Genomic DNA, 20,452 nt, shown 5'->3' on the forward strand with positions numbered 1-20,452 from the left:
CAGATGAAGAGACATCTGACCCTGATTACCACTCTGCAGACCAGTTGAGAAGTAAGATAGACCGACAAGGCCTGCTATTACAGCACTTTCAATCACGATGGAAGAAGGAATATCTGACTTCGTTACGAGAAGTGCACCGCACAACAGGCACCACAGAACAAACAGTCAAGACAGGCGATGTGGTGCAAATACATGATGATTGTCCTAGAAACCAGTGGAGACTTGGAGTGGTTGAAGAAGTTGTGAAGGGGAAGGATGGATTTATCAGATCAGTGACATTACGCACGACAAGTGGACGCACTAATCGTCCCATTGCACGTCTATATCCCTTGGAGGTGACACATTCTCCAACAGACGTGGAAACACTTGAGCAAGAACCTGAGCTGCCAGCACAACAGAATAACCAGATCTCTCACAGACATCCCAGGGGAGCAGCCTTAAGAGCAAGGAGGCAGTTAAGTGAATGGACTGAAATGCTACGCCGCCGCCCGGAGGATGTTGAGAATGAAGACTGACTGACTCTAATATAGCAGGTTTATGTTTTATCTTATTGTACTAGGTTAGGCTATAGGTATTTTCAATTGCGGTTGTACACGTGAGCTGTGTGTGTGTGTGTGTGCGTCATATGGAATCTTTCCCGCCTCGTGGTGCATGGTGATAGAGGTCAAGTGGCTTTCGTCAAACATTCCAGCAAGAGAACCTGGTAGCTGAGATGACCGGTATTTGGAGACACTCCCGCATCCGTCTCAACAACCTCCACCTACCCTTGCTACTATTTACTTTGTTTACCTGTTTACCCAGTTGTACATAATTATATATAACTTACGTTTACACCTTGTCCTATATCATGCCATATCTCAGGCAGGCAGTGAGTCTAAAATTATTCAAGTTTTAGCGATTTAAAAAAATTCTGTATTCAGCCACCTGTAAGTGTTTTGTTATATTTAATGCTGTATTGTATATTATATGGACTAGTACTATTCCATAAAGGTGAATTTCATCACATAAAATGTCTCTACTCTCTAGGATGATTTTTAAAGGCAGAATTTTTGGTGGTGCATGAAATTTACACTGTGATCCCTACTTAAACAGTACTACCATTCCGTTTGATATTATGCATGTTATTTTCACAGATTTAACAGCATTCAGTTTATTTTCACCAGAAGACACTACTTCCTTTTAGAATCATTTATGGTAAGGAATTTCTCGTCAAACTCATTCACACTAAATATGTTTCATATTCTGCATGGGGGGCTGCACTATCAGACCCCTACAATTCAACTTTACAGTTACTGCAGCATTTATGCTGTGCCCCTTGTTGACAGCTCTTTCTTTAGTATTTGTACTGCTATGTATGGACTAATGTACATTTCACATGCTGAAATAAAGCTACTCTTGAAGGAGGAAGATTTTCCATCGTTCTATATATTTCCATAAGAAAAACCTTGCACCATTTACAGTGGCAAGTTGTGAAGTACAGCTGTACAAAAATCTATCTACTGATTTCTTAATATCACTATAATTGCCATGATTGTCCAAACAGTTAAAAGTAAAGAGAGGGTTTGTGTGACAAAGTGCCAGTAGAGACAAAAAACTATAGGGATTTCTGACTAACTAGTGGGGTCAATGACAAGGAAATTCTAAACCTAAATGTGCCAAAGTGGAATTTGAAAGCAATTTTATTACAGACGATATGGAAGTAATTTGCAAGTTGAAGGAACAATAATATATATTAAGAAAGAAAATTAATACTTGGATTGTAAGGCAGTTTTTAATGAAGGGGTATAGACCATGATATGGAAAATTTTTGAAAATGGCTATCTCGGAATTGGATCTTGAGGTACTTGTAGTGAAATTCCTGTAGAAAATTTATAGGAGTAAAGATGTACAACACACTAAGTATATTATAACTTTGAATTTATACTTCTCTGTGGTATAGCCGGCTATTTTTGCCTAAGTTTTACAACTAACCCAATCATCATTAATAACTAGCCAAAAGTCAGTTACATCTAGCTTTTTGGCTACAACTAGTCCCCTTTTAGCCCCTGAATTTATATAAAACTTTATCCTTTTGTGATGATGTATACCTTGAGTTCAGGTATATATCACAACAAATTCAATGGCTGAAGCAAGAAACTGGAAGAGATAAGTTTTGTAGGAATTAGCATAAAAAACTCCTCCAGTTATAATGGATATGTGTTCTCTAAGATACACATAAATGATTTGACACTCTCGTATGTACATTGAAGCTGTCAGCAGTGTACAAGTCCCACACTACCATTTCCCATTTCACTGAAGATAACTAATACATTCTTCACATTGCCTGCAAATCTGTTCTGCTGACCTCACTTAGTACTATCCTAGCTATATCTGAGGCAGATCATCCAGCATTGCATAGTGATTCGTTCTCAGTAATTCCTATTACTCCACCATCACCCTTCACAATGGCATTCAACTGCTCATGAATCTGATCATGACCCACTATGAAGAACTTATGCAATGTTTTCTGAGATGAAGTGTCCCTTAAGGAACTGATTCCAAATGCGCTGCCAAGAAACTGCAAAGCGCACGCCCAATTAAAATCCGCGCGGCCACTACTGTGAGTTATTTACGTGTAGGGCCGGTTTCGCAATATTAGTCCTAGATTACGCAACATCTCTCAATAGATTTGTATTGCGTTACGTGATAAAAAAATCTTTAGGAGTCGTCATCATCATAGTTTTCTTGCGACCTCGCTAAAATAAAAAAGTAACCATCGCAAAATAAAAATAAGCGTATTTCACTTCATTTCTCTACCTTATGTTACAACTACTGTCACGTTATACCAGTCAACATAGCCGTGTTTGTATAGTCCATCTAGCACTGACATTATCCAATCCTGGTTTGCCTATACGCGTATTTTCTTCAATCAAATCTCTAATCCCTACAATAACTTTTAAAGACACGACGTGGACACAAACTCTAATGCCTGATAAACAAGTTGTGACAGCGTGCTGAACCGTAAGTTCCCTAGGGATGGCGTTTTAAGCAGAAATCTTTTAAATTCCATTTAGTGCCACACCCCATGCAAGCGTTTATAAATAGCCAGTTGTCTTGTGGTGTGAAGAACAAAATCACTAGCGAAGGTGCTTTAAGCATACTCTTCAATTCTCTACACTACTTGAAGGTTCTTAGTTTACTAATTTGTTAAGCTGCTTTACTGTAGTTGTGCTGATAGTAAAATGTCAGTAACTTTAAGTATATGGAACATAATTGTTTTACTAAGTTTTAAACTCTCAGTAAAACATCAGTGAATGCAGGTTTACTGAAAAACTACTAAAATACCAAACAATTAACTGTTCCATATACTGGGGATATACCACCCTAGTAAACCAAGAAACTTCAAGCAGTGCTATTTACATGTAATTTTCAATAGATTAACCACAAAGGCCGGTAAGGTGAATACAAAAGGTAACAAGCCTTTAGGAGTTACCACCTCTATGTAGTGTGTACCATGTAGCTTGTGTTGTGGCTTTCATTAAGTATTATGCACACACAAATGGTGCAACAAAATTTTGTAATGGATTGCTCAAATGTGGATGGTGGTGTTGTGGCTTGTGGTTTGCCAGTGACCACGTATGAGTTGGGGTTGTTCCACACAACTTACACAATATTCATGGCCATGAAAATTTCTTGCCATATGGTAAACGTACAACAATGTGTAACAACATTAATCAACATCACAACAAGACTTGACTAAAAATAGTTCCAACAATAGTAATGATTTCTTGTATGTCAGCATGACAATACTGAGACCTGTAAAAGAATAAGCAGCACTGAAGTTAACCTTAAATTAAACACTCATGCAACTGACCTGGAACATCGATCATAACACCAAAAACACTTGTTTCGATATCTGATGACACAATCCAGCAGGCACTGAAGTAAAAGAGAATGTACAAAAAATCAATATGCTGGGCTGTATCAAAAATAGCATGGATAATCAAAATGAACAAAAATTATATCCCAGGCTAAGTGAATGAATAACATAACTGTTGGGTAAGCATGTCAAACCTGAACATTAGGACATTAGTCAAACAAAAGAACGCTATCACAACTTGTCATAATACAATGTTTGTACCAATGGACTTCACACTGGTTGCCCAAAAATTGTGCTATTCTGGGACAACAGCATAATTATGAAACAAATAGTTACTACAACACTGAAGGCTTACTGTTGCACTGTCCACACTGATATACTATAATTTAAAAACGGGCATTAAATACAATACACTTAACATCTGGGTACTAGGAAAAAATCACTAACATCACAACATGTAAACTGACCTGGAAATTAACACCCTTGATGTCACTACAGTCTACACTGGATATTTGTTTGAACCCATCAACACTATGCCTGATACATCTGAGTAGACTGACCTGCAAATTCACATCCTCCACGTCACTAGTATACAGTGATAATTTATAACTACAAAAACAACAATTGCAATAATACAATTCTTCTGTACGTCAATTGACCTGAAATTCATGACACTCGATACCGAGACCTGTAAAAGAATAAGCAGGCACTGAAATCAACCTTAAATTAAACACACATGCAAACTGACCTGGAACATTGGTTGCAACGCCAAAGACACCTGACGAAACAATCCAGCAGGCACTGAATTAAAAAGAGAATGTGCAAAAAATCAATATGCCAGGCTGTACCAATAAAAGATGGATAATCAAAATGAACTAAAAAATATATATATCCCATATGCAGGTTAAGTGAGTAACATAACTGTTGGGTAAGTGTGTAAATCAGAACATTAGGTCATTAGTCAAACAAAAGTACGCTATCACAAACTGGTCACTGATAATCGATAACTACAAAAAGAACAATTGCAATAATACAATTCCTCTGAATGTCAACTGACCTGAAATTCATGACACCTGTATCTTTGTTCCTGCATGGTATCAACTTACATATGTACCATGATCACATTCAACTGCTAGTGGATAAACCAGTATGACCAGATGGCCTGCAAAAACCAACAAGCAGGTGTTAAATAAAATACACCTAAAGCCTGGAATATGAAAAATGTTATATAAGCATTATTCCACACTGACATAGTAATAGATTATAGGATGTTGTGGAACTTTCCCAAACGTGTACACTTGAATATGAGGACAACTGCATAATCTGGACACTTGGAATTGTCCAATACCTGATGAACAAGTTGGTACTAATGACGTTCACTTCAACATTTTATCCCAGCTGGGTGAATAACTTGTAACTGAGTAAAAAGGTGTTTATTTTCCACCTGCAACCAAAGTTCTACATTTCTGTGGTTGAGTGTACATAAACCGACCTGGAAAATCAGTATGCCATAGGGGAATGGAAATGGTTCTTTTCCTTCTGTTTTGACATTACTTACAGCTGACTGGTAAATGATCATCGATGTCCCCGTGGACCCCAACAATGAGTATATCAATAACTTCACAAGTTGGAATGAATTTCCTTTTAACGTGTGGTACGTGGAATGAATTTCCTTTCAACATCTGGTGGACAGGTCCAAAAACCCTATCGCACAAACACGGTGAATCAGTGTGTGGCGATGTGATACGCTGCACAAACTTCACTCCTCGTTTCGTTAACCTTCAAGACCTGCATATATCATAGAGTACCTCAGTATTCTTGACTCTTACTTCTTCAAGCGTTACTCAAGCGATGTAGTTTCTCACGAGGGGCTCGACTTTCTCATTAAAGTCGAGCCGATTAAAGTACGCCTCACCATCCAGTTACATTCTTAAACCATTCAATTCACAAGTTAAAACCACGCATCGCTTAAGGTAATTAGGGACTTTTCACGAGATTTCCCCTAAATAGATTACGTGTTAGTTGTCAATCAGGTGGATTCTGGTGGTATACATGGTTCAACAATGCGGTAAGTGTACTTTAATCAAGACACACGGTAGTGTGTCGTGCGGCCCAAGAAGCCGGGGCGCCACACCCGTGAGTATATTGACCGGAAGAACGAAAACGTCATTTTCACACCTTTGTATCTCAGTGATCACTTATCCGATTGGAACCAAATTTGCTACACAGTTGCCGGCCAGCCAGGGGAGTCTACATTCCAAATTTGAAGGAAATCGCTCCAGCCATTTCCGAGATACGAGCTGCCAATGTTTCGTTTTTTTCTTTGTCTTTTCGCAAACTTGCAAAAATTGCTATAACAAGCAAACGCGTACTCCGATCGCCATGAAATTTGGCACACAGAAAGGGAATCCAACGGCAAATCCTAGCATCAAATTTGGTACAAATCCGATGAATGCTTCAGGAGTTATGACCGATTGTTCGCGTAAAACAAGATCGATTTGATGTCACGCCTACAGGGTAAACCGCTTCATGGAATGAGTTGAAAATTGCTATGTAGATGGAGTAACCATCGTAGTAGTGCCTTTTGGTGGTTTGAAAGGAATCGAGATAAAGACCATGGAGATATGACATAAAACCCAACCTGTGTCACAATTACGCGATCGATTTTTACGAATAAAAAAGTATTAGTTTTCACGCCTACTAGGCAAACCGCTTACAGCAATGAGCTGAAAATCGGTGTATAGCTAGAATAATCTTCATAGAAAGTCCGTGCAGTAGTACAGAAGAATCGGATTACAAACCACTGAGTTATGATTCTAAAGCCAACTCCGTGTAGCAAATACGAGATCGAGATACTCTAATAGAACAGTCACCCTAATAGAGCATTCGGCTAATTTATTCAATCCATTATAGAATTTTATTACATCACAAGTTATTCTGTAGGGAGTTCAGCTGCAAACAGTTAATCTTATAGATAGTTCAGCAAGAAGCAAGTCACCATGTGGAGAGTTAAGCAAATATATCACTATAGAGATTCAGAACATTACAAGTCACACTGAAGAAAGTTCAGCTATAAACAAGTCATGCACCCTGTAGAGAATTCAGTTACAATTAAGTCACTCTCTAGAGAATTCAGCTACACAGAATTCAGCTACACACAAGTCACTGTGGAGAGAGTTCAGCTACAAACAAATTACCCTGTAGAGAGATCAGTTACAAATAAAACACTTTGCAGAGTGTTCAGCTACAACAAATCAACCTTTAGAGCGATCAGCAATGAACAAATCAACACAAATCTACCTGTAGAGATATAAGCTAGAAACAAATCACCCTGTAGAGAGTTCAGCTACAAAAAATCACCTTATAGAGAGTTCAGCTACAAACAAATCACCTTATAGAGAGTTCAGCTACAAACAAATCACCTTATAGAGAGTTCAGCTACAAACAAATTACCTTGTAAAGAGATCGGCTACAAACAAATCAACCTGCAGAGAGATCAGCTACACACAAATCAACTTGTAGAGAGATCAGCTATAAAAAATCACCCTGTAGAGACATCAGCTAGAAACTAGACACAATGTAAGGAGTTCAGGTACAAGCAATCACCCTATAGAGAGTTCAGCTAAAACAAATCAACCTGCAGAGAGATCAGCCACAAACAAATCACCTTATAGAGAGTTCAGCTACAAACAAATCACCTTATAGAGAGTTCAGCTACAAACAAATTACCTTGTAAAGAGATCGGCTACAAACAAATCAACCTGCAGAGAGATCAGCTACACACAAATCAACTTGTAGAGAGATCAGCTATAAAAAATCACCCTGTAGAGACATCAGCTAGAAACTAGACACAATGTAAGGAGTTCAGGTACAAGCAATCACCCTGTAGAGAGTTCAGCTAAAACAAATCAACCTGCAGAGAGATCAGCCACAAACAAATCACCTTATAGAGAGTTCAGCTACAAACAAATCACCTTATAGAGAGTTCAGCTACAAACAAATTACCTTGTAAAGAGATCGGCTACAAACAAATCAACCTGCAGAGAGATCAGCTACACACAAATCAACTTGTAGAGAAATCAGCTATAAAAAATCACCCTGTAGAGACATCAGCTAGAAACTAGACACAATGTAAGGAGTTCAGCTACAAGCAATCACCCTATAGAGAGTTCAGCTAAAACAAATCAACCTGCAGAGAGATCAACTACAAACAAATCACCTTATAGAGAGTTCAGCTACAAACAAATTACCCTGTAGAGAGATCAGCTAGAAACTAGACACAATGTAAGGAGTTCAGCTACAAGCAATCACCCTGTAGAGAGTTCAGCTAAAACAAATCAAGCTGCAGAGAGATCAGCTACAAACAAATCACCTTATAGACAGTTCAGCTACAAACAAATTACACTGTAGAGAGATCGGCTACAAATTAATCAACCTGCAGAGAGATCAGCTACATACAAATCAACTTGTAGAGAGATTAGCTACAAACAAATCACCCTGTAGAGAGATCAGCTAGAAACTAGACACAATGTAAGCAGTTCAGCTACAAGCAAATCACCCTTAGTGAGTTCATCTACAAACAAATCAACCTGCAGTGAGATCACCCACAAAAATGCACCTTGTACAGAGTTCAGTTACAAACAAATTACCCTGTAGAGAGATCAGGTAAAAGAATTCACCTTGTAGAGAGTTCAGCAACAAAGAAACCACCATGTAGAGAGTTCAGCTGCAAACAAATCACCCGGTAGAAAGATCAGCTAGAAGAAGTCACCTTGTAAAGAGTTCAGCTACAAAGAAACCATCATGTACAGAGTTCAGCTACAAAGAAACCACCATGTAGAGTATTTAGCTGCAAAAAAATCACCTGTAGAGAGTTCATCTAAAAACAAATCACCCTGTAGAGAGATCAGCTAGAAGAGGTCACCTTGTAGAGAGTTCAGCTACAAAGAAACCACCACATAAAGATGCAAATAAATCACTTGTAGAGAGTTCAGCTACAAATAAATCCCCCTGTAGAGGGATCAGCTAGAAGAAGTCACCTTGTAGAGAGTTCAGCTACAAAGAAACCATCATGTAGAGAGTTCAGTTACAAACAAATCACCCTGTAGAGAGATCAGCTAGAAGAATTTACCTTGTAGATAGTTCAGCTACAAACAATTCACCCTGTAGAAAGATCCGCTAGAAGAAGTCACCTTGTAGAGTGTTCAGTTACAAAGAAACCATCATGTAGAGTGTTCAGCTGCAAACAAATCACTCTGTAGAGAGTTCAGTTACAAAGAAACCTCCATGTAGAGAGTTCAGCCTCAAACAAACCACCTTGTAGAGAATTCAACTACAACAAATCACCCTGTTGAGAAGAAGTTACCTTGTAGAGAGTTCAGCTACAAAGAAACCATCATGTAGGGAGTTCAGCTACAAAGAAACCACCATGTAGAGAGTTTAGCTGCAAACAAATCACCTGTAGAGAGTTCAGCTAGAAACAAATCACCCCGTAGAGAGATCAGCTGGACGAAGTCACCTTGTAGAGAGTTCAGCTACAAAGAAACCATCATGTAGAGAGTACAGCTGCAAACAAATCACCCTGTAGAGAATTCAGCTACAAAAACATCACCCTGTAGAGAGTTCACTAGACGAAGTCACCTTATAGAGAGTTCAGCTACAAAGAAACCATCATGTAGAGAGTTCAGCTACAAAGAAACCACCACGTAGAGAGTTTAGCTGCAAACAAATCACCTTGTAGAGAGACCAGCTAGAAGAGGTCACCTTGTAGAGAGTTCAGCTACATTTCAAGTCACCCAGTAGAGAGATCAGTTGCAAAAAAATATCCTGCGGGGAATAATGGGCATGTAATAAATATATGTATATAATTTGTATAATTACTAATAAAATCAAAAATAATTGAAGTATTAAAAATCTTCTTTAAGTTCTTTTCTTCTTCCTGAGGTAAAGAAAAAAACACATGGGTTAAAAAAGCCCCAAAGCCAGCCATAGGCCGGCTTTGCAGTATAGAAATACAAAAAGAAGTGATATCTAATCAAAAACAGCCAAGCTGTAAAAAAAGGTGCGGCCCCCAAAAAGGCCATGGTGAAAAAAGATGTGAAATCCAAGGTGGCGGCCAAGAAATGGCTGTGATGGTAGGTTAATGGTTACATTTTAAAAACGACAATTCAGGTGAATTTTGTGCCACTTGGTCTTGGCACCAAATTCACCTGAATTGTCGTTATTAAAATTTAACCATTAACCTACCATCACAGCCATTTCTTGGCCGCCACCTTGGATTTCACATCTTTTTTCACCATGGCCTTTTTTGGGGGCTGCACCTTTTTTTACAGCTTGGCTGTTTTTGATTAGATATAGTATAAACTGTCAATAATTGTTTGTGCACTGCTAAACTAAGGTATCTTTGTGTGATAAGCATGCTTGAGGAAGGGTCTGGGGGACGAGACTAATGTTTTGACCGCATGCAGTTGATGATGGCCAGGCAAAGAACTGCGAGAAGAACTACTGTGATAGTGTGATAGTAGGGAAAAATTCCCACCCCTATAGCTCTGCCTAGGGGCATTAACTAGCATTATCTACAGCTACTGCATTGTGTTGCTGATATGTACATCCAGGCCAAGAATAAAGGTGAAAGCGGTAGTAAGGCTCAATCCTATTATTCTGCTGAACAGGCAAGGGAGTCTGGGACTCTGGGGGCATGCTCCCTCAGGAAAGTATAAGTACTACAACTTTTTTGTTTCAATTGCTTCAAGTATAAAAATTTCAGTCAAAAGGCGATGATCAAGGCTCTGGTCTTATGCACTGGTTGGAGTGGTTGTATCGATACTGCACTGTGACATCCTTGAGGGGTTAGTGCTGGCATTGTCCATGGCAATGCTATTTTATCTCTCCGAGTCTTGATGATTGAGTCCTCCATTCCTTTCTCTGCTGCTCCAATCCTGAAGTTGTGACCACAGTCAAAAGGTGACGATCGAGGCTCTTGTCTTGCATCTATACTGTACTGCAACACCCTTGAGGGGTTAGTACCGGCATTGCCCATCGCAATGCTGTTCCATCTCCCATATACAAGTCTTGATGGTTGAGTCCTCTATTCCTTTCTCTGCTGCTCTAATCCTGAAGTTGTGACCAAAATATTTTTAAAAATGGTTATAACATGATACATGATTATGATGATAACAATTACAAATGTATTTATAGCTGTGTAGCAACTGTGAACTAGTTAGGCACTTGCAAGTTTAATTAGGTGTCTGAAGCATTTAACATGCACAGATATGAGATATATTCGTCACATGCAGGCAGTAAAGATAGATTTACTCTAATAGAACAGTCATACTACACCGTAAATTCATACTTTCGAATTTACGGTGTTATGAAACAATCATTATTATGTATGGATTTTACTGACTCTCCAAGATAATATTCTGCATTAATGTTAATTGCTCATTTCCAAAAAATTACCTTTTAAACCAAATTTACAGAGCCTATCACTGACAAAAATGAGTGATATCCACCCCAAAAACACCTTCGCTGTAAAAAAGGCGTACCCAAGAAACTACAAGTACCTGGAACCCAATGTAAAAAACAAAAAGAAAAAACAGCTCAGCTGAAGTGAAAAGTAACTGGTAACTTAAAGAGCTGATATCTGAAGCGGCCAAGAATACAATTACTAAAGTTTAATCCATGCAAGAACACCTTGGCTATAAAACAGGTGTGTACATGAAAGTAACTGGCAACTGAAATGGCTGATATCTGAAGCGGCCAAGAATGAATGGTCATATACAACTAATTCAAAAATTTAACACCGAACCTTTATAATTCAGCTGTGTTCTATATTCACTCTTGCTACATCGTAAAGTAATTTCTTTTAACTCTAATTGGCTGGTAATTTGGCGGCCTTTTTTAGCTCTATTATACTGACTATTAAAAAAGGCGGCCAAATTACCAGCCAATTAGAGTTAAAAGAAATTACTTTACGATGTAGCAAGAGTGAATATAGAACACAGCTGAATTATAAAGGTTCGGTGTTAAATTTTTGAATTAGTTGTATATGACCATTCATTCTTGGCCGCTTCAGATATCAGCCATTTCAGTTGCCAGTTACTTTCATGTACACACCTGTTTTATAGCCAAGGTGTTCTTGCATGGATTAAACTTTAGTAATTGTATTCTTGGCCGCTTCAGATATCAGCTCTTTAAGTTACCAGTTACTTTTCACTTCAGCTGAGCTGTTTTTTCTTTTTGTTTTTTACATTGGGTTCCAGGTACTTGTAGTTTCTTGGGCGCGCCTTTTTTACAGCGAAGGTGTTTTTGGGGTGGTTATTATTACATAACACGTTTCCCCCAACACTGACTAGGATAATCTAAAGTGTATACCTTAATTCAACTAGAGCTAAGTACTGTGCTTGGACCAAGTTTCAGCTATTACAAAGAAAAAGAACTGCATAAAATGAAAGAACACACAAAATTAAGTATGTGGTAAAGCCATTAAAGCAAAAATATTTTTACAGCAAATCATTTTTAGGTGCCCTAAATTAGTTAAATCCAGGTCTGTACTGGAATACGCAGCTACAGGGTGGTCACCATGCACATTTACAGTATCAGATAAACCAGATACTGTATATAGAATGAATGATTTTCCTATTACAGCAGTGTAAGTAACATGTTAAACAACTTAAGTGGCCATCACTTGCATGAACAAGGAAGAGAAATGTTAAGCTAACAATGTTCTACAAAGTGACATGGACTGACTGAGACTTTCATAACTTTCACACCCCATTCATTGACTACCCGTGGATACAATTAGAGTTTTACCATTCCTTTCTCATCCTGTGACATCCAATAGTTCAACAGGATTATAAATACACTTACTTGCTTGTCTTTCTACACTTCACCCCCTTAATGTAGCTCCTTGCTGTTAGAACCACAAGCCACCAGTCTGATCCTGATATGAGTCAGTTGCCACTGTCAACAGATAGTGGTTGTCTTGGTAAGTTGCATTTAAAACGTAACTGGATACCAGCTGTGCCTGCTAGACTGGAAGTGCCTCATACCTAGCCCACTACCATCAGGTCAGCATCACACCATCAAAGAAAACCTACAGTTGCTAGTTTAACTGATTAAACTTCAATTGAAAGTTAGCAAAATAATTATGTGTTGTGATGCCACCTCAATTTTAACAGTGTAGTACTAAACCTTATCAGGCCAAAATCAATCAAATGTGTATATTACTACCATTTATTGCAAACTGACTCACCTGAACCAGCTGTCAATCAATCTGTCACTCAGCACCTATTGAACATGCTATAGCTAAGTGCCTCTAGATTAATTATTGTTTCTGGTTTTAAGACATTGACAGCCTTGTATAGCTAAACCAGCTATAAAGGCTTCATTTATCTGTAAAACCCAAAATGGCAAAATCAACAGTGAGACATTTCCTAAGATTTCCTGATTAAATAATAAAGCAACTATAACTAACAAGGAAAATCTGCTTCCCACCCACTTACAAATTAGCCTGTTTGTGCCCCTCCGGCTCCTTGCCAACTTCTGGATCTACCCCTGTTTCCAATGTACATCATGTAGTTAAGCATGTGTTGCATGCTTCTTAAGCATTTAATGGATAAACTTCATGCATGCAGGTTCTTCATTCACGCCCTAAAGTATTTATCACACATGTACAATGTAGCCAACCAATCAGCCATGCATGGTCATGATACTTGTCTGCAGCAAGTATCTGCTTTTAAATATAATAGCCAAGTGTTTTTAAATAGGTAGTTTAAAATTTGTAGCTCAGTAACTCCATTGTCTGAATTCCTTAATTTATTAATAAATAATTGTGGTTGTTCACAAAAAGTAATAATGTGTATAGTGAAACAACTATGGACAACAACTAACACATAATATGTTCAATTAAGCATATATATAATATCTTACTGCATGATGTTACATAAAGGGGATAACACAAACAGCTACCGGTGTATATATAAGTAATTTAATGGACTTAGTGGTGTATTTTGTGGATCAAAGAAGACCTCCAGTGTATTTTGTGCAGCATTTAGAATGTGAACTTTTCCTTCTTCCTCCAGATAATTTTCACGAAGGGTGAGCTTTTGCAATTTATTACCAACTGACAGAGCAACTGCGATATCATTTGCTGCTTCCCCAGTTATATTGTTGCTATCAAGGTGTAACTCAGTGAGGCTAGAAGTTGACTGGAATAGCTTTTTTACACCTTTTGTCTTTAAATTGTTTCCGTTGAGGTTAAGCACTTTCATGTTAACATTGTGTGATAGAATAACTGCTATATCATCTACTGCCTCTTCTGTGATATTGTTGTGATTGAGATGTAATTCTTCAAGTGCTACTGTTTGTCGTAATGCACTTATTACCTTTTTGATGCTTTCTTCTTGCATATTATTTTTTCCAAGGTCTAGTATTTTTAGTTTAGTGTTGAGTAATAAAACATCTTTTATACTCTCTGCTGCATCTGCTGTAGTAGCATTGTTATCAGCTAATCTTAAAGTCTGCAGTCTGCTAATTTTCCTCAAGCCAAGGGCTATTTTAATTACCCCATTGGCTTGTAGACTGTTTCCACTGAGATCGAGCTCTTGTAAATTTGAGTTACATGAAAGTACACATTCTATGTTACGTGCTGCACTTTCAGTAGCTTTGTTATCAGATAAATGTAACTGTTTTAATGTGTTAATAGTTTGCAAGCACTGACATATTGTCAAAATTCCTTTCATCTGTAACTGATTTCCATTGAGATTGATGACTGTCAGGTTGGCTTTGTGTGATAGAGCAGCTGCTATATCATCTGCTGCTTCTGCAGTGATGTTGTTGTGATTAAGTTGTAACTCTTCTAAAGTACAAACATTTTGCAATTGTTTTACTATATTTGTTACACCTGCTCTTAAATTATTTTTACCTAGATAGAGTTTCTGTAAGCTTTTAGAATTTTGAGACAAAACCGTTGCTATACTATATGCTGCTTTTACAGTTGCATTGTTATTGCTTAAATTCAGTGTTCGTAAAGATTTGATATGCTGCAACTTTTCCATTATTTTAATTATACCATCTGCTTTTAAATCATTTCCTGCAAGATCAATTATTTCTAGGTTTCTATTGTATGAGAGGAAGCGTGCTATAGCATCCGCTGCTGTTGTAGTAGCACTGTTTTCACCTAAACCTATATTTAACAAACTATCAGTGTTCGTATTCACTAAACGTTCTGCTATAATCTCAATGCCATCTCTTTTCAGTTTATTATTGGTAAGATGAAGAAAATGCAAATTGGTATTTCGTGATAAAATTCTTCCAATGTCATTTGCTCCTTTGTCTGTTATATTGTTGTCACTCAGGTTCAATTTGTTAAGCGTATCTACCTGCTTTAAACCTTCAGCTATGTCTTTAACACCGTATGCTTGCAGATTATTATTGCTGAGATCAAGTACTTTAAGACTATTATTGTGTTTCAGAACACTTGCAATATCAGGCACTACTTGTTGAGTGCACTTGACATTTGATAGATGTAACTGTAGCAATGTAAATGTATTTTTCAATCCTTTAGCTATTTTCGCAATACCTTTGGTTTGCAGATTATTGTTATTAAGATTGAGTACTTGTAAGTTAGGGTTATTCATCAGAATAGCTGCTACCTGTTCTGCTGCTTCTGCAGAAATATTGTTTTTGCTGAGATCAAGTTCACATAGTGTGTTTTTTTGAAAACCCTTGGCTATTGTTTTAATGCCTGTTGATTGCAAATCATTTCCATCTAGTTCAAGGACACTTAAGTCAGGACAGTTCAATGAAATGGCTGCTATACTATGTGATGCTTCTTCAGTAATATTATTACTACCCAACTGTAACTTTTGCAATCTATAAATGTTTTTTAAACTCATTGCAATTTTGTTAATTCCTTTCGCTAAATGATTTTCCTTAATGCTAAATACTTGCAGTCTGGTATTATGCAATAGAAAAGCTGCTATATCATCTGCTGCCTCTTCAGTAATACTGTTGTCATTAAGATAAATTTCACGAAGCACTGAAATATTCTGTAAAGCTGTGGCTAATGTTTTTATGCCTGCTGATTGCAGATTATTACCACTTAGGTCCAGAATTTGCAAATTTTTATTGTGCAATAAAACTTTAGCTATATCAACCGCTGCTTCTGCTGTAATGTTGTTGTTACAGACATGAAGTTCAGTAAGCGATGAAATCTCCTGCAAGCTTGCTGCTATTTTTCTGATACCTGATAACTGCAGATTATTTCCGTTAATGTTGAGCACTCGTAAATTATTACTGTGTGATAGGACAGCTGCTATATCATATGCTGCTTCTTCAGTAGCATTGTTATTCTCTAACTTTAATTGTTGTAAAAAAAAAGCATTGTTTAAACTTTTAGCTATTTCAATAACACCTGCTGCATGTAAATTGTTTTTATTGAGATTAAGCACTTGTAGCTTAATATTATGTAATAGAATAGCAGCTATATCACATGCTGCTTCCTTAGTAATATTATTGCTGTTTAATTCTAAGTGCTGTAAAGAGCTGCAATCTTGTAGTCCTTTGGCAACTTTTATAGTACCTTTTACTTGAAGATTATTTCCAGCGAGGTTAAGCACTTTTAATTTAGTGTTTTGTAACAAAATGTCTTGTATATGGTCTGCTGCTTGTTCAGAAACATTGCAATATCCTAATCGCAATATCTCTAAATTATGTGTACCCTTTAAATTATTTACAATGTTGATAGTAGCATTCATATCAAACTTCCATCCTTCTAAATCAAGCACTAGCAGGTTTATGTTGTGTGAAAGAACAGTTGCTATGGGTCTTGTTTTTTCCTCTGTCATTTTAGTAGTATTGTTGTTGCCTAATTCCAACTGCAGAATAGAACAAGCATTCGACAACTTATTTGCAATTGTTATAACACCCTGTGCTTTTAAATTATTTCCATTTAGGTTTAGTTCACATATGCATTTATTGTGTGTTAGTACATTGCCTATACCTAATGCATCTTTCACATTATTGTCTTTCAATCCTAATTTACATAAGGAATTAGTAGACTCTAATCCATGGACAATTTTTACAATTCCCTTTGATTGTAATTTATTTCCATCAAGGTTAAGCACTGTCAGGTTAGTATTGTGAGATAAAACATATGCTATATCATCTGCTGCTTCTTCAGTAATGTTGTTGTTACTAATGTGTAGTTCACATAGTTCTGTATTGTTCCATAAATCTTTAAAAATTATTGAAATCCCTGTTGATCGCAAATCATTTCCATTAAGGTTAAGTACTGACAGGTTAGTGTTGTGTGACAGAACAGTTGCTAAATCATTTGCTGCTCCTTCAGTAATATTATTATTACTAAGAGATAACTCCTTAAGTGTCAATGTGTTTTTTAAGCCTTTCATAACTTTAATAACACCTGTAGATTGTAGATTGTTCCTATTAAGATTTAATACTTTCAACTTTAAACTGTGTAATAAAACAGCTTTTATATCATCTGCTTCTTCTTCATTTATATTGTTTTCAGCCAAATGTAGCTCAACAAGTGTTGAGATGCCTTGCAATGTTTCTGCTACGATCTTAAAACCTTTGGACTGTAAATCATTTTTACCGAGGTTAAGCACTTGCAGATTTGTATTATGGGATAAAACACTTGCTATATCACTTGCTGCTTCTATTGTAGCATTGCTATTGTAAAACTCAAGCTGGTTTAAGCTAACAGAGTTTTTCAAGCCATTAGCAATTGCTATTACACCAGTTGCTTGAAACCTATTTCCATTAAGATTAAGCACTTGTAGATTAGTATTGTGTACTAGAATATCTGCAATATCAGTTGCTGTTTCTTTAGAAAGATTATTGTAACTAAGGTACAATGCTCTTAATGTTTCAACAGCCTTCAAAACCTTTGCTATTTTTATAACCCCAGTTGCTTTTAGATTATTTTTACTTAAGTCAAGTACTTGGATGTTAGCATTGTGTAAAAGAACAGTTGCTATATCATCTGCTGCTTCTTCTGTAACATTGTTTCCAGCTAAATTTAACTCACCAAGTGTTGAAAAACTTTTCAAAGGTTTTGCTATTAGCTTAACTCCTATTGACTGTAGATCATTTCCATTAAGATGTAGCACCACTAGGTTAGTATTATGTGCCAGAACATTTGCAATATCACTTGCTGCTTCTGCAGTGATGTTGTTATTACATAGTTTTAACTGTTGCAAAGTAGAAAAGTTCTGTAAAACGTCTGCTATTTTCCTAATTCCCTTTGGTTGTAGATTATTTCTGCTAAGGTTAAGCACTTCCAATCTGTTGCAGCATAATAAAGCAGCTGCAATATCATCTGATGCTTCTTCGCTTATTGTGATATTTTGCAATTGTAGTGCTCGTATATTGTAAGTTTGTTTAAAACCTTGCAGTAATATTTTAATTCCAGTTGCTTGAAAATGATTGTCATTGAGATAGAGTAACTGCAATTTTGTGTTCTGTGACAAAACAGCTGCTATATCATCTGCTGCTCCTGCACCAATTTTGTTAATACTAAGATGTAGTTCACTAAGTGTTGCAATATTCTTCAACTTCTTAGCTATCTTAGTAATGCCAGCTGCAAGTAAATTATTTCCACTAATGTCAAGCACTTGTAAGTCAGTATTATTAGATACAATATCTGCTATATTATCTGCTGCATCACTATTTATGTTGTTATTGCATATTTGCAATTGTTTTAAAGTACAAATGCTTTGTAAACCATTAGCTATTCTCTCAATACCTTGTGCTTGTAGGTTATTTCCACCAAGGTCAAGTACTTGTAGATTAGCGCTGTGTTTGAGAACATCTCCTATATATTTTGCTGCCTTTTCTGTAGCATTGTTATTATGTAATTCTAATTGCTCCAGAGTGGATGTATATTGTAAACTTTCCACTATCTTTATAATGCTTGCACTTTGTAGACCGTTATTACTAAGATTTAGCGCTTGTAGATTGGTATTGCGAGAAATAATAGCTGCGATGTTTTCTATTGCTTTATCAGTAATGTTGATGCATTCCAATCCTAACTGTTGTAAATTATTATTCCAACTTAGCGCACTGGCAAGTTTTGCAATACTTGCATCTTTCAAGTTGTTATGTCCTATATTCAGGCCTTTTAGTTTTAAATTATTGTGCAATATGGGTAGTATTTCATCCAATAATTCACATGTAATTTGGTTACCAACAATCCCAAAGTGTTTTAATGTAGATGTCCTTTTTAATACTCTTATTACAGCTAAAAATGCATCTTTATTGTAAAACGTGTTATTTAAATACAATTCCTCTAGTCCAGGGTTTTGATTAAGAATGAACTTAATTCTGCTTATATCTTCAACTTTGATATGGCAGTTGTCAATTCCAAATATTCTAAGAAATGCTGAGTCAATAGCAGATACAATCAGTGCAGCATCCAATGCTGCATCATCTTTTGCAGTAAAACGAAATGCAATGAGTTGATGCCTGTGAAACATAAACAAACATTTCTGCATTTTTATGATAGCCTTGTTTACCATAGCAAGCACTTTTTTCTCTGTGTCACTAAATGACCACTTCATGAATTTGAGCAAATCTAATTGATGCTGTGTTACATTATGAATGCATAATAGATCATCCACCATTGCTACAAAGTGCAGTTTAGTCTTCTGCAATGTATTTTGATCACTGACTAAATTATATAAATTTTCCACATTAATAGAACAGGTATTAAATATAAACATTTCATAATTTTTATTACGAAAATCTTCTAAAGTGCTGGAAATTACAGTATTTTGCAAAGAGCAATTAATAAAACAAACTTGAGATAAACTAGGCAGCTTACTAAGGCAAGTAGTAAGATTATTGCCACTTAAATTGGATAACTGACAGTTGATCATGAACAATCCAGTAACTGTGTTATCTAATGATTTAGTTATCACACTCCAATCTACACAACAGTAAAACTTTACTTTCATATTTCTGTAAGCCAAAGAAAGACAAACTTCAGATGCATACCTACTGTGGTTAATCATAGGTATTACAAGTTTTTCCATCAATTTGTAGTAAACTGAAGAGGTGATACTATTACTAATGATAATTTCTTTGATTTTTGTTATAAAAATAAGTTTTATAAATTCAGATGCAGTTGCCTGAGAGTATGTATATGTATCTTTAGTAGCAGAAAATTTGAGCTTTATTATTTGTAATTTGGATCTATTGAAGTATTCACTAATAACTTTACACTCAACACTTCCACATGTGCAGCCAGTAAAGTCTACCTCAATTGAACTTTTAGTTAGTATATATAGAAAAAAGTAAAAGGTACTAGCACATAGCTTGCAGTTAACAAACTTGCATTCTGTGATTGATGGCTCTAACTGAAATGCTCTTGCAAGCTGCATATTAGTAGGATTATGTACTGCTATTATCTTTTTACTAACAAAGACTACTGAAACGTTTTGGTACAACGGGTTATCCAAGTTTGGATTAGCAATACTACGATCAGTGTGTAGAAACAATTCTTTCAAAGTAAATGATTTATTTTCCAATATTTCACAGAGGATCTTTGACTCCAAATGACTATGAAGA

General features: G+C 36.5%; 2 protein-coding genes and 1 long non-coding RNA gene across 11 annotated transcripts in view; 1 reads left to right on the plus strand and 2 right to left on the minus strand.

Annotated features, from left to right (window-relative positions):
• Positions 1-20,452, plus strand: part of LOC136262909 (uncharacterized) — a 100,511-nt gene that overhangs the window by 14,438 nt on the left and 65,621 nt on the right. The window lies entirely within an intron of this gene.
• Positions 3,601-5,848, minus strand: LOC136264540 (uncharacterized). 8 transcript variants are annotated; one of them, XM_066059311.1, is made up of 10 exons: positions 5,352-5,848; positions 5,208-5,303; positions 4,917-5,021; positions 4,780-4,866; positions 4,608-4,659; positions 4,519-4,547; positions 4,327-4,468; positions 4,215-4,238; positions 3,854-3,918; positions 3,613-3,795 (listed from the first exon to the last, which is right to left on the minus strand). In XM_066059311.1, exons 5-10 carry the CDS (start codon positions 4,614-4,616, stop codon positions 3,720-3,722), a joined length of 345 nt encoding a protein of 114 aa, XP_065915383.1. In that variant the 5' UTR covers positions 4,617-4,659; positions 4,780-4,866; positions 4,917-5,021; positions 5,208-5,303; positions 5,352-5,848; the 3' UTR covers positions 3,613-3,719. The 8 variants fall into 8 exon arrangements, 7 of the variants coding, with proteins under 7 accessions (XP_065915385.1, XP_065915383.1, XP_065915380.1 ...); XM_066059308.1 differs by having other exon boundaries at positions 3,614-3,795; positions 4,608-4,866; positions 5,352-5,638; positions 5,689-5,848; XM_066059307.1 differs by having other exon boundaries at positions 3,614-3,795; positions 4,608-4,866; positions 5,352-5,647; positions 5,689-5,848.
• On the minus strand, positions 13,669-19,377 carry LOC136263629 (protein NLRC5-like). Its single transcript, XM_066058260.1, has one exon. It carries the CDS (start codon positions 19,375-19,377, stop codon positions 13,825-13,827), a length of 5,553 nt encoding a protein of 1,850 aa, XP_065914332.1. The 3' UTR covers positions 13,669-13,824.

The sequence above is a fragment of the Dysidea avara genome, chromosome 8, assembly GCF_963678975.1.
Source record: "Dysidea avara chromosome 8, odDysAvar1.4, whole genome shotgun sequence".
Lineage (NCBI taxonomy): Eukaryota > Metazoa > Porifera > Demospongiae > Dictyoceratida > Dysideidae > Dysidea > Dysidea avara.

Bases quoted from the DNA above. Each gene is read 5' to 3' on its own strand.
- LOC136263629 (XM_066058260.1), bottom strand. From the start codon at position 19,377: ATGCAGAAATGTTTGTTTATGTTTCACAGGCATCAACTCATTGCATTT.
- LOC136264540 (XM_066059311.1), bottom strand. The intron at 4,239-4,326 runs GTCAGTTTACAT...TTTAAATTATAG, and splicing joins TCAAGGGTGTTAATTTCCAG to TATATCAGTGTGGACAGTGC. The intron at 3,919-4,214 runs GTAAGCCTTCAG...CTTTTACTTCAG, and splicing joins TCAGTGTGGACAGTGCAACA to TGCCTGCTGGATTGTGTCAT.